Source organism: Balaenoptera borealis, assembly GCF_965194805.1.
Source record: "Balaenoptera borealis genome assembly, chromosome: 1".
NCBI lineage: Eukaryota > Metazoa > Chordata > Mammalia > Artiodactyla > Balaenopteridae > Balaenoptera > Balaenoptera borealis.
The window spans coordinates 144,027,400-144,041,768 of NC_138860.1; the positions used below are offsets into that span (position 1 = coordinate 144,027,400).

Sequence of the window (14,369 nt, forward strand, 5' to 3'; positions counted from 1 at the left end):
TGCCAACTGCCTCTCTCCTGGTGTGAGTGAGGGGTTTGGATTAGGTCAGCTGGTTCCGGAGTGGGCTCCCTACAACCTTCACATTTCAAGGAGCGGTTGGAGGCAGGCAGAGAAGAGGAGTGGGTAGGATGCGGAGCCGGCAGGGTTCCGTGACCTTCCAGAACTTCATCAGTTTTATAATTATGGTTCTGACTAGATCTCTGCAGGTAACAATAGAAAAATTGAAAACCACCGGAGTAGTAGACTCTTTTTCTTTTTTGGGGGGTTTTATTTTATTTTATTTTTTTGAATTTTATTTTATTTTTTTATACAGCAAGTTAGTAGTAGACACTTGACATGCCTTCCAGACCTAAAACTCTCGTACTGAATTACCCTGGGTCCTAATGGGAAACAGATGACTCATTGGAATAGGGTTATTGAGGACAGTTTAACAAAGGAACTATTAACAAAGGTATGAATGGAATTAAGGGAAACAAACAAGGGTTAAGGGGCCCTTAGAGAGAGTAGGACCTGTGCGGTAGCTTCAGCAGTGAATTGAGGCCTTTGGTAGAGGAGCACAACCGCTGCCAACCTGTGGCCTTGCAGGAGGGAGCAGGGAATAAATACTCTGACCTTTCTCGCTTGCTCTCGAGTCTCTTGGGGTTGCCTCCCATTGGCCAAACCCAAGTGGAAGCCAGAGGGTTGATGGGGACCATGGAGGCCAGGCTTCTGAGGCCCAGAGAAACTGAGGTGGAAAGGGGATTTGCAAGGGTGAATGGAAACTACCCAGTTTATATCCGGAGTTTTGCAGATTAGTGCAAGATGGCAGGAAGTAGAGGGCCCTGCTTCTCCTCCACCCTCTGTCCATCGCCAGCCTTCAGCCAGGCATCTCACATCTTCAGCTACCTTGTTTCTGCTTTGAATCCAAGAGGAGCTTGGTGATTTCTTCACATCTTTTCCTGTGTTGTGAAACACCATATCTGCCTGAATAGGGAAATGCTGGTTAGTAGAGTTTAAAGAGAAACAGTGAAGGATATTAACTAAGATCCTGGACCTTGAGATCATACACTATTTCTTAATAGCTGGGTGACTTTGGGCAAGTTATGTCACCTCTTAGAGCCTCAGCTTCTCACCTGTGAAATGGAGATAATCATATCACCTTACAGCACTGGAGCAATGACAAAATGAATTTAAACGTGTGATGAATGCACTTAAGAGTGAAGCACGTGGTTAGGAATCAACAGGCAGCAGTTATTCCCGGCTAAGCGTTCATTCATATACACAGCAGTATTCAAGTTCTCATTCCCTATTAATCTTTGCATTCTTGTCTCCTCTCTGTCCCCAACTTTCCTGGTCAAAAATCTAGCAATTTGGAGGGAGTTTTCTTGGGTTAACACCAAAAGACATTTAATGAGATAACCTGTAACCCTTGAGCTGACCAGGTTAACTCTTCAAATTCTGCCCTTGGGAACATCCTGTCACCCATCCAGGACTCAGGTCCTCCAGCTCTGCCATTCTTGTCGTCACAACAAACCGTGGCATCTTTAGGGCACACCAAATTGTCCTGGAGCCCTAGCTGAGCACAGCAGTTTCCTGCTTTCTCTCTTCAGGTGTGAGAGGTTCAGCCAGGGCAGGTTGGCCCCAGCTGTGCCCCTTGGCACATACAATCCCAGCTCCATTCAAAGCCAGAACAGAGAGACGTGGACACTGGTGACCTAAGGCAAGGGCTTCCTCCTCCTCGTTCTACCAAAGGCCTCTCCCCTGGGACCTGCAGAGACAAATAACCAGTTCACATCTCAGCAGCTGGCCCTGGCTGTAAGTCCGCACAATTTACCTTGGCTCTCACTGGCACTGAGAATGAGGTCATAGAAGGAGGGAGACAATGGAGAGGACCTCTAGAAGGACAGCAGTAAAACATGCCTTCAGGAGGCGGGAGAGAACCCTTGAGTCATGGGGTCCTTGGCAAGCTGTCTTTGAGAGGTAAATAACTTCAAAAAGTCCTTGACTGGAAGATAAAATGTGTGCTTTTATGCATACCAAAGGCCATCTCTAGACTCTTCTCTCATTTATTTTTATGGAATCAATTTCCTTAAGGCTCTGGAGTATGGTATGGTAAAATGAACCAGAACTGTGGTGGCAAGAGGAAAGATAGCAGATTTCCAGAGCCAGACGGCCTATGGTGGGCTAGGAAATCCAGTCCATGCTCCAGGATTCTCCTCCTCACTCCCCATGTGCCAGCTGTGCTGGACTTCTCCCACCAAACTTTCCTGAGACTTGTACCCTCTGAGTCCTTCTTCTGGAAAGCTCTTCCTCATCACTCTTCCTCTGGCTGATTCCTGTACATTCTTCAAATCTCAATGTATATGTCATTCTTCAGGGTCCTTCCCTATTTCACTTCTTTTTTCTTTTCTCCTTCCTGATAGCTGAAATGCAGTTGTGATTACTGGAGTTTGAGCAGCTATTTTGGACCATGAGGTAAAAGTTAAAGCTGTAGATGGCAGAACTGTAAGATAGAGTGTAGATCCCTCAAGTTGTCGTAAAGTTGCCTACCAGTTCTGAATTTCCCACCTCTGGATTTTTTTTTTTTTTAATTGAGATAAAATTTATGTAACATAAAATTGTCCATTAACCATTTTAAAGTGTACAATTCAGTGGCACTTAGTATATTCACTAGGTTATGAAATGATCACATCTATCTAGTTCCAAGATATATTAATCACCCCAAAAGGAAACACCATACCCGTTAAGCAGTCACGCTCCATTCCCTCCTTCCCTCAGTCACTGGAAACCATGAGTCTGCTTTCAGTCTCTATGGATTTGCCTATTATGGACATTTCATATACATAGAATCGTAGTATATGTGACCATTTGTGTCTGGTTTCTTTCATTTGGCATAATGTTTTTGAGATTCATGCACATCGGATGGATTATATATCAGTAATCTCTTCCTTTTAATGGATGAGTAATAGTTCCTTATATGTATATACCACATTTGTTTATCTGTTCATCTGTTAATGGACATTTGGGTTGTTTCCACTTTTTGACTACTGTGAATAGTGTTGCTGTAGACGTTTGTGTACAAGTATCTCTAGATTTCTTTTACACAAGACAGGAGTACATTTCTGTCTATTTAACCCATTGTTGTTTGGAGTTTTGTCATTCTCAACTGTTCATACTTTTAGCTGATACAAGGGATCTAGCAATTACAATTTTAAAAAACTGTATTTCCTCCTTATCTATCCTGTCTAGAAGTAGAGAATATTAAGAAGCAGAAAGATCTATGTTATCATTTTCTCTCCACCAACATTTCCTGTGTTTCTTTGGGCCTCAGCACCTTTATCTATAAAATAGGGATAAACAGGCCCTTGAAAGCAGAGGTCTAAACCAGATAATCTCTCCTGGTCTCTTGTGTTTGATTCTTCAAAGTATGTTTTGAAAGGGCTAGGGGTTACAGGAAACAGCATGAAACCCATTGAAATGTCATGTCACTTTCTTTGGAACACTTTCCCAGTTTCATCCCCTTCCATTGTCCTTGAGCTGGATTTTTTGCTTTCATCTCCCTGCCCTGTCACACTTCTAAAGCTGCATTTTTCACAGTCCATCTTAAATTTGTTGTATACATATCTGTTTTCTTGGTAGAGCCTACAGTCCTTGAAAATAAGTCCTTTAAATGCAGTCTGCTCTTCCACACAAAGCAACACATAAAAGCCAAGCACAGCAACAACATATATTCTGGGCGTTTCTTCTCACCCAACTCCTTATCAGTCCCCAGGCCTTCTGATCTCTTGGGCCTTGGTATCTATGTTTTGGTATCTCTTCCAGTTCTCCCTGATGAAGATATTATTCTTTCAATTGCCAGTCTTGTCCCTACCCAATTCCATCTGATCATGTGAGCCACAGCTATGGCTTAGAGCCGTGCCATACTCTAGGCTGTTGCCTTGGACCATGAAACTCTCAACTGCTGGTTCAGTCCCTGACCCCAGTGGAAAGGAGTTCAGGAAGGTTCTAAGTCATAGGTGCTCAGAAAATACTTGTTGAAGGAATTTTTAAAAGAAAGAAAGACCTCAGTTGATCTAAGTTTTGTTTTGTTTTGTTTTACCAAGGAATAAAACCTAGAGGCAAAGCCCAATCCTGGTCCTTGTGGTAATCTGGGTTGAAGACGAGTAAAACAATTAGAATTCTTTTTTTTTTTTTTTTTTAGAATTCTTTAGTGTAAGTCTGAAGATGTATTTCTAGTTCCTCTATTTCTCTCTAAACTAACCATCTCTTCCTTCCCCCGAAACGAGTCAATTCTTGGCATATACAAAGGATATATTAAATGAATTAAACTTGGAAACTTTTAAAAGTTAGTAATAGGGTATATGCAAAGTAGTGGGATCGCTGGGTCATATGGTAGATCTATTTTTAGTTTTTTAAGGAACCTCCATACTGTTCTCCATAGTGGCTGTATCAATTTACATTCCCACCAACAGTGCAAGAGGGTTCCCTTTTCTCCGCACCCTCTCCAGCATTTATTGTTTGTAGATTTTTTTGATGATGGCCATTCTGACCAGTGTGAGGTGATACCTTATATGGAATCTAAAAAAAATGTTTCTGATGAACCCAGGGGCAGGACATGAATAAAGACACAGACGTAGAGAATGGACTTGAGGACCCGGGGAGGGGAAAGGGTAAACTGGGACGAAGTGAGAGAGTAGCATTGACATATATACACTACCAAATGTAAGACAGATAGCTAGTGGGAAGCAGCCGCATAGCACAGGGAGATCAGCTCCGTGCTCTGTGACCACCTAGAGGGGTGAGATAGGGAGGGTGGGAGGGAGATGCAAGAGGGAGGGGATATGGGGATATATGTATGTGTATAGCTGATTCACTTTGTTATACAGCAGAAAGCAACACAACATTGTAAAGCAATTATACTCCAATAAAGATGTTAAAAAAAAGTTAATAATAGCTAATGTGTATATTATACAAGTGCTTGTCACATGCCAGGCACGATGAAAATTCCTTTATATGGATCTCATTTATTCCTTGCAAAACCCTATGTGGTAGATACTTTAATTATGTTTATTTTATATCTGAGAACACTGAAGCTTCTTGGACAGGCTAAGTAACTTGCCCAAAATCTCATAGCTGATAAGTGAGGAGACCATGGTTTCATTCAGGTCATCTGATTTTAGTCTACACACACAACTACTCTTCTATACCCAAATGAAATTCGAATTTATGCAAGTATTTCCATGCATTCATTCATCCATTCATCAAGCTTGTACTGAGTGTCTCTGCTCAGTCACTTGCTTGGGATAAAGAGATAACTAAGATGGACTTCTATGCAGAGCATAGAAATATGAAGAATTTCAACATTATTTCTAGTACACCTCAGTAGTCCCTAATCCTCAGCTTCAATCACAAGATATTTTTTAATGGTGAAATCCTTTTGACACCCTCCATCTCTTTAATAATGAAGTTAATAAGCGTAGTAGGAATACTACTACTTAAATATCCCTACGTGTAGCTGAATAATAGAACTCAAAGGTATCAGGTCCTAATCCCTAGTATCTGTAAATGTTACTTCATGTAGCAAAGACATTGTAGATGTGATTAAATTAAAATTTTTGAGATGAGATTATTTTGGATTATCCAGGGGGGCCCTAAATGCAATCACAAGTGTTCTTATAAGAGGAATATAGAGGGGGATTTGACTACACATGGAAGAGGGGAAGGCAATATGACCACAGGGGTAGAGACTGAGGTGATGCAGCCATGGGCCAAGGAATTGTGGCAGCCATCAGAAGCTGGAAGAGGCAAGGAATAGATTTTCCCCTGGAACTTCTAGAGAGACACCCTAATTTTGGATTAGTGAAACTGATATCAGATCTCTGGACCTTTTAAGCAACAAGAAACTACACCAACTTAGCATACTTTGCTGCTTTGATGACCTCTGGGATCACTAGACCAGGACAAGTATGAAACACACAAAGTAGAAAATTGAGTTTCAAACAAACAAATTAACTTGCCCAGGGTCACATGGCTAGCAGACAATGGAGCTGAGATTAAAACCTACTTCTGATAAACTTCAGAGTTTTGCAAATCACTTTAAAGTTTATAACCACCTTTATTTAACTATCTTTTTAAAGTTTTCATGGGAACCCAGAGCAGATTTTATTCCTTTTTAAAAATATATATAGATAAGGCAGCTGAGGTTCAGCAAGGTGAAAGGACAGGCCATAAGTCACAATAGAGGAGCTGAGACTGGATTCCAGTTGGGTCTTTGGATTCCCCACCCCTGTACACACACCCTCTGGCCTGTGATGGGTTCAGATGATGAATGAGGAGGTCCTGTCATGAGCTTCCTGCAAGCCAGGTTGCAGGCACCCCCAGCTTATCAGTCTGACCTTTGGTTTTTCACGACAAACCCCTCTGTGGAGGAAGCTGCCAACAGGAGGCCAAGGCTCTGTATTGTCCTTATTTAGAATTGCTTTCACTTAAAGTGACTGTGCTCTTGCAAAACATGTTTATTCTGGTTTCCTCTCACTCCTGGCTGCTTGACTAGTGAGAGCCCAGAGCACAGCAGCTCCAGCTATCAGACCTGGGCCAGGCAGGGCAGGGCCAGAAAGAAAATATAAGACTCCAGAAAGAGGGCACAGGAGGGCCTAATTTCCCTTCCCAAGTTGTGTGCCAGACAGGATGGACACCGTCTCTTTGGGGTATTGCTGTGGGCCCTGGGGAGAATGGGCCATTCAAAATATACCCCTGCTGAGACTGACCTCAACTTAGAGAGTGCAGAGAACTGAGGGATAGAGCTTTACTTACTTGAAATCCAAACAGTTTTACAGTAACAATAACACTAATAATAATAATGATAGTTCTAATAATATAGCAACTTCCTTTTCTTCAGTACTTACTATCAACCAAGCAAGCTACTAAATCTCTTATGTAGTTTACTTCGTTTAATCCTCAGGATAACCATATTAGATAGGTACTTTTAATAACCTTGCTTAGTAGACAAGGAAACTGAGACTTAGAGTGGTCAAGGTCATATGGCTGGTAAGCCACAGGAACTGAGATTTGAAGCCAGGCCTGTCTGTGTCTAGAGTGTATTCTCTTATGCAACACTCCTCTTTAGGGACCCCCTTTGTAGAAGAGTGAGGTTCACAGAGCAGAGTGACTTGCCCAAGGTCATGCGGTAAATTCCAGCAGAGCTCATTTTCCAGGATTCCAGAACAATGTTCTTTTCAACAGGTTTACCCTTATGTAAACTGTAATTTTAAAAAGAAGAAAAAGCAGTTCAAGACTTCCCACTTGCTGTCATTTGAAAGGCTTGTTCTCCCCTCCCCTTATCCCTTCGAATCCCATTTTCAAGATGTTATTGTCTTTGGGACAGTACATTTCTTCCATGGGCATATCTGGGTATAAGTTGGCAGTGAGAGGAGAAAGAAAGCTCTGGAGTTGAAGGAGAGGGGACCTGCCAAGTTCACTGTAACAGCTTTATGTGGAGAACATTTTATGAAACATGTTTCCTGGAGTCATCTTACAGAAGAGTCTCCTCACTCTTCTGGGGAGTATGCCCATTTTACAGTTGAGTAAAGTGAAGTTCAGAGGCAGTATGTCATTTGTCCCCAGCCAACAGCTGGTAAAGGGGTAGAGCTGGTCCTCCAACCTGAGTCTTCTGACTGCCTGGTGACAGGGAACAGAAACACTGTACACAAGCTGGGTTTCTGCCAGGCCAGAGAGCCCCCTCCCCAGACATCATTCCACTTTGTTATCGTTTGGAGATGAGAGTATGTTGCCAATTCTGATCTTGCTCTGGAGAGGGAAGGAGAGGGGAAAGGGAAGCTTCTCAAGTGAGTTTTCTTCATAGTAGGGGAAAGGGTGATAGTTGGGGAGGAAAGCAACCCAGAAAACAATAAAATAATTCTTCTCCTCTCAAGTCACTCTCTCATGGGATCTAGAACACATATTTTCAAATAACCTTTTTAAAACGTGTGCCATGCACAGAGGGGTGTAGCCTTCATCCCGGGGACTGGCCCTGTGTTGGGCTGACACAAATGTCAATATCTGCATGGAGAGTGGAGTCAACAATTAAAGAGGGTGGGTGAGTGGATGGGGGCTGGGGGAGGAGGGGTTGGACAGGGCTATAATCCTTTCCTGTCCAGTGGATCAGGAAGTGAAGATTTCTTTAGGGGCCAGCCCGAGTCTGCCCATTGGGTATCTGGTTCCCTTTCCCTTCCCCCATGGTTTCTGTCTTACTATTGTTCTAATTTTCGTCTGCTTATGATGCCCTTCCAGGAATGTCACAGTTTTTGACAAGGTTCATCTTTGGCCTTTCAAAAGGCGATATGACACCAGTTGAATGAGGATGAAAAAGCTATATTCACAATCTTCTGATTCCCTCTAAGTTTTCTTTTTATCTTCTTTATTCCCTCTAATTTATCTGCCTTGTGGCAAACAGTGTGATCAGCCTCCTCTCGCTAGAGTATGAAGGGAAGCCATGGGCATTTTGCTGAAAGTAAGCTTTGATTTTATCATCTATGTAATAGACATGATAATCTTGGCCTTTCCTATCTCATGTGCTATTGAAGGTCAAAGAAACATGGAAAATATAAAAACTCTAGGACTTCCCTGGTGGCGCAGTGGTTAAGAATCCGCCTGCCAATGCAGGGGACATGGGTTTGAGCCCTGGTCCGGGAAGATCCCGCATGCCACAGAGCAGCTAAGCCCGTGTGCCACAACTACTGAGCCTGCGCTCTAGAGCCCGTGAGCCACACTACTGAACCCGCATGCCACAACTACTGAAGCCCATGCACCTAGAGCCCGGGCTCCGCAACAAGAGAAGCCACCGCAGTGAAAAGCCTGCGCACCGCAACGAAGAGTAGCCCCCGCTCGCTGGAACTAGAGAAAGCCCACACACGGCAACGAAGACCCAATGCAACCAAAAATAAATTAATAAATAAATTTTAAAAAATAAAATAAACTCTCTAAAGTGCTAGAAAAAGTGCTAAAATATGGGCAGACTATGATCTGCAGATTTCCCTCCCCTAATGGAAAAAAGTCCTAAGTAGTCATTAATTTCGTAAATTGTTGGTACCCAGGATCTCCTCTCTGCTTCTTCAAGTAGACTACAAAGGATAGATGTGTGGGCAGTGAGGGTGGGGGTAATGGGTAGGAAGGTGCTTCCGAGGTTGACCTGATTTTCAGGTCCCACAGCTGCCATTTGCTAGCTGTTTGTGCTAAGCAAAGCACTAACTCTTTTCAAGGTCCAGTTTCCCAATCTGTAAAGTGGGACTACAATGCCCACCTCACAGGGTTTTTGTGAAACTTAATAAGAAAGAAACATGGCTGCCAAATACTGAGCACTTGGTTTGTATCAGCTACTTGAATTAATGACCTCAGCACTCACAGTGTCTTGGAAACCTATGCTTCATTAGACTATCTTTAGATTAAGGGGATCTGAAGCTCAGAGATGTTCAGCAATTCACCGAGAATCATAAAGGGAGTAGAAGAGCTAGAATTCTAACACAGATCTGTTTATTCCAAAATCTGGTAACGTCTCACTACCTCACTTTGCCTTTGAGGGTCTATGTGGAAATACTTTATAAACAGTAATACGGTGTGGAGAGCCACTTGCTTCATGAGCAAACACTTACTAAGAATCTATTTTGTTGAGAACCTGGGACACAGCGTAAGGACAGAGGCCATGGATTGAGTATTGCCTTTCTTTGGGCTTCAGTTTTCCTGTCTGTAGAATAAGAGAAGAATCTCTTAGATCATCTTTAAAGTGCCATTTTGCCTAGCTCTGACTTTCTAAAAGTATATATCAAAAGGATTTTGAAAAAGTAATGAGTCAAATTGAAGATGGGGAGGAGAGAACAGATGTTCATCCATGACTAAGATACGCCATGTACCGTGCGCCTGATAGTCTCCAAAGGCGGCTGCCCCCAATTCCTTCCCTCTCTGTACATGCATTCTGCTCCTCACATCAAGAGGTGAAGTCCACTTCTATCTTCTCCTTGAATCTAGTCTGGCTTCAGTGACTTACTTGGCCAACAGAAGACAGCAGAAATGATGATCTGGGACTGCCAGGAAAAGGTCACGAGATGCTTTGGTAGTGCTAGTTCTAGGGATGCTCCCTCTTGGAACCCAGCCCTGTTGCTGTGCTGTTGTTTGTGTTCCTGTTCCATGTCACATGGAAAGCACATGTTTAGGTGTTTTAATCAACAGGCCTTAGCTGAGCTCCCAGGTGACAGCAACTGGCAGCCTTGTGAGTGCGCCATCTTGGACGTCCAGTCCAGTTGAACCTTCAGATGACTCTAGCCCCAGCCAACATCTGACTACAACTCATGAGAGGCTCTAAGCAAAAACTACCTGGCCAAGCTCAGGCAACTCAGAGAACTGTAAGATATCATCACAAGTTTTTGTTTTAAGCTATTAAATTCGGGGTGGTTTGATAGGCAGCAGTAGATAATTGAAACACATTATTTAATTGCCACAATAAGACTTGCAATTTTAGCCCTGTTTTATGGGAAGGACATCTGAAGTTCAGAGAGATTAAGTTAATTGTCTAAGGTCATGTAGAATGTGGCAAAGCTTTGGTCAGAAAGGAAATCCATTTGATTTCAAATCCTGCATTTTAAACTTCATTACCAAAGGATCTCTTTTTCCTTTAGTCATTTATTAGCAAAACCATTAAGTTGAAGTAGACAACTGAACCTAGATACTGCTTATATATAATAAGATTTGGGGGAAATTATAAAATAATAACTCTAATTTTCCTTTATTGGGTATTAATTATCTACCATATTTTAATGACATTCGGTTATGGCTTATAAAACTAGAATTATTCTTCCCACATTTCAATGCTAGTTTGGCCAAATTACTGGCCAAAACCTTTGTGAAATACCTACACATCAACCAAAGTTCAGGCTCCCTTTCTCTCTCCCCAGTTTGCTCAGCCCTGTCTGCAACTTTGCAAATATGTCTGCCACCTGCCACCTCGACTGCCCTGGAAACCTGGCCATTTATTCAAAGCTCATTCAGAAAATGATAAGTGAGTATTGATTTTGGGAAGGCACCATGCTTGGTACTGGGGACCACCAAGTACCGCCGTGCTTGGAATCTGGGATTCAGATTACAGACAGATACACAGACAGACAAATAATCACACAGCCCTAACCCAGAGTCAGGATGGGGTGGAGCAGCACTAGAGTTATTTATGGGTCCTTCACTCCCCTTTGCTCACATTCAGCCTTCACTGAGCTACTTGTAAGTCCCTGAACATGTTGTCCTGTTTCTTAGCCCTGGCTTTACTCATGCTGGTTTTTTCTGCCCTTCACCTCACAAGCCTCCATGCAGTTTTATTACCTCGATTGGCAAACTTAGCAAATGGCTGCACAATTGTCTGCTACTCTATCTCTCCGTTTAACTGAGTTCCTTCAAAGCAGGGATTGTCTTTTGTCTTTTTCCATTTGTGTTTTCCCTGCCTTTTTAAAAACAGATCAAATTTATAACATCTAATGACCATCAATAAAAACAATAAAACTAAGTTAATGAATACAAACATTTTTCAATCAGGTGTCACCCTCAGCACTCAATTTACTTCTGCACTTTGTTTTGGTTGCTTGGTTTGAAAAACCCAAATTGCCCTGATGAGCGGTTGTCAGAGTTTTTAAAGAGCGAGCTTCCTAATCTCGGGGGAGTGGAGTTCACAGAGGGGACAGCAAATTCTCATTCAGAATGTTGCACAAAGACAGCTCAACCTGGCAGCATGTGACATCATTGGGTAACAAACATGCAATCAAAGAAATAAACAAGGTAAGTATAGATTGTGTTCCATGCCAAAGAGGATGAAAAGAGGGTGATGTTTCAGAGAGTAACTGGAGCACAGAAAGGAAAGGGGGACTTTAGGTAGGAGCTGGGGAAAGCATCTTTGAAGAGGGGAAGTTTGAGGAGATAACTGAAGAGTGAGACTAATCCAGGTATCCAAACAGCAAAAGGAAGAACATTCTGGGCAGGTAAGAGTAAGTGCAAAGGCCCTAGAACGGGAAGAAGCCTGGGATTGACTCTGCACCTTCCTTTTAGGAAACCACATCAGAGATTTCAGATACACCTAGATATTCCCAGTGGTCCCTTATAGATGCCTGACCTCTTTTCTCAAACACAGTGTCACGAGCAAACTTGGGAGGCACTGGACCCATTTGATAGCTGAGAAGTAGAGCAGGAATGTGACAGCTGGTTATTGACAGGCCATAATGATGTCCCAGCAACACTCTGGCTTCAAGTCCAAGAGTCCTAACCACAGTATCATGCCACTCCACAGCCAGAAGGTAGAGTCGTTCCTAAAACCCAACCTTCTTCCACCAGAAACCAGGGACTTGGTGCCAGGGCAGGATTTATGACCTAGTAACTGAGGACAGAAATAATTGGTCACATTAGTGACTGGCAGTCCCGGGCTGGGCTCCGCTCTGGAGGGGCAGCGTGGATTGAAATAGCTGGGGAAAGTTTACTTTTCTCAGCCCAGGTGCTCTACTGTGGCCAATGCAGCCCTAATGAGCTCTGCATATTCAGGACACAAATAATTGATGGTCCAATTTAAAGTGCGCAGAGGCCACATTTCTTTCCAGGCTCTGAAGGGAAAACACCAGCTGAGGAAGAATGAAGAATCGCCTGTTCTAAGTTATTTTCCTTCTGTGGTCATTTGATCCCCACGAAGACTGCCTACCCAGTCAAGGGCCTGGAGGAAGGAGGCAATTACCCAGAGAAGTCAAGCAAAAAGGAAAGGACAAAGGAAAATCGTGCACCAGGGAAGAGGTCCTGGGCTCCATGCTGGAATGGATACAGCCTTTAACATACCCTGCTTCGCACAGAAGCTTGAGTTAAGGCCTTGGACTTTGGGGTCAGACAGATCTAGATATGAAAATGAATTCAGCTACCTTTTATATGGGGGATCTAGGCAAGATTTAACTGCTCTGTGACTCAGTTTACTCATTTGCTAAATGGGGATTAAGAGCACAGACTTTGGGGCAATCAGACTTGGATTTCCAATCCAGCTCTGCCACTGACTGTGTCATAAAGGGCCAAACTCCCATGTTATACAAACTCCCATGTTAGTTTCTTTATTTCTACAAAGGAAGTGAGTAAGTAGTTACTTTGGAGTTCTGTTGGGAGGACTGCTTGAGACAAGACATAAAATGAATGTGCTCAGTGCTGGGGAGGATCATTGTTAAATTACTACTTACCACTCGTTAAGCTCTAGGACAGTGGTTCTCAAAGAGTGGTCCCTGGACCAGCAGCATTAGCCTCACCTGGGGACTTGTTAGAAATGCAAATTCTGAGGTCCTACCCCAGACCCACTAAATCAGAAACTTCAGGGGTGAGCCCAGCCTGCTGTGTTTTATCAAGTCTTCCAGAAGATTCTGGTGCATGCTCATGTCTAAGAATCTCTGCTCTCCATGGTAATCCGAATGCACCTGAGACATTTCAGTTCTGTAGCTATCTCTGACTCCTAAATGCTGTAATCCTTCCAAATGAGCTCTCTGCTCATTCCTTTCTGCCCCCAAACAGGGAAGAAATACTTTATTACTCAGGATAAAGTAATTATTCTCTCATATGAGATAACGTATTTTACATGCTTACTATATTCCAGGTATGCTGATAACAGTTTCACACAGATTATTGTAATTTATCTCTTTAATCACCCTCTATGTTAGCTATTATCTTTGTTTTGCAGATAAAGGAACTGAAGGTCTGTGAGGTGAAGAAAACTGCCCAAAGATTTACAATTGGTGAGTGGTGAGGCCAGGATTCAAACCTCAGTAGTCTATGTCTAGAGCAGTCATACTGTCCCTTTATACCAGAATGAAGAACATTTGTGCACAGAGGCTGATAGACCTGTGGGATCATGAGCAATCATCTTAACTTCTCAGGTTCCTCATTATGTAGAGGGGTCAATAGGGGATTCCTTACTGAGGCTTGATGGATTCAAGGAGCTTAAATATGGTTCATCATACCCCGTACCCCTCTCCAATCCCCCTGCAAATTGTAAAATGTCTTTGGGGAGAACATATTTTTTTCTTTTTTTTATTGAAGTATAATTGATTTACAATGTTGCGTTAGTTTCTGGTGTACAGCAAAGTGATTCATATATATATATATATATATATATATATATATATATATATATATATATATACATAAATTCCTTTTTGTATTCTTTTCCATTATGGTTTAGTACAGGATATTGAATATAGTCCCCTGTGCTATACAGTAGGACCTTGTTGTTTATCCATTCTGTATATAATAGTGTACATCTGCTAGTCCCAAACTCCCAGTCCAACCCTCCCTGGTCCCCCTCCCCTTTGGCAACCAAAAGCCTGTTCTCTTTGTCTGTGAGT

At 42.6% G+C, this 14,369-nt stretch overlaps 1 protein-coding gene across 2 annotated transcripts in view; it reads left to right on the forward strand.

Moving 5' to 3' along the window:
- Positions 1–14,369, forward strand: part of LOC309613141 (uncharacterized protein) — a 241,430-nt gene that overhangs the window by 70,580 nt on the left and 156,481 nt on the right. Inside the window, exons 1-2 of one of the 2 annotated variants that reach the window (XM_082359696.1) lie at positions 8,965–10,373; positions 13,706–13,760. The exons of the other annotated variant lie outside the window; for it this stretch is intronic. Of the exons in view, the coding sequence (XP_082215822.1) occupies positions 10,320–10,373; positions 13,706–13,760 (109 nt within the window). The 5' untranslated portion in view covers positions 8,965–10,319. Of the gene's footprint in view, positions 1–8,964; positions 10,374–13,705; positions 13,761–14,369 lie in introns of those variants that run through there. 2 annotated transcript variants of the gene reach the window in all.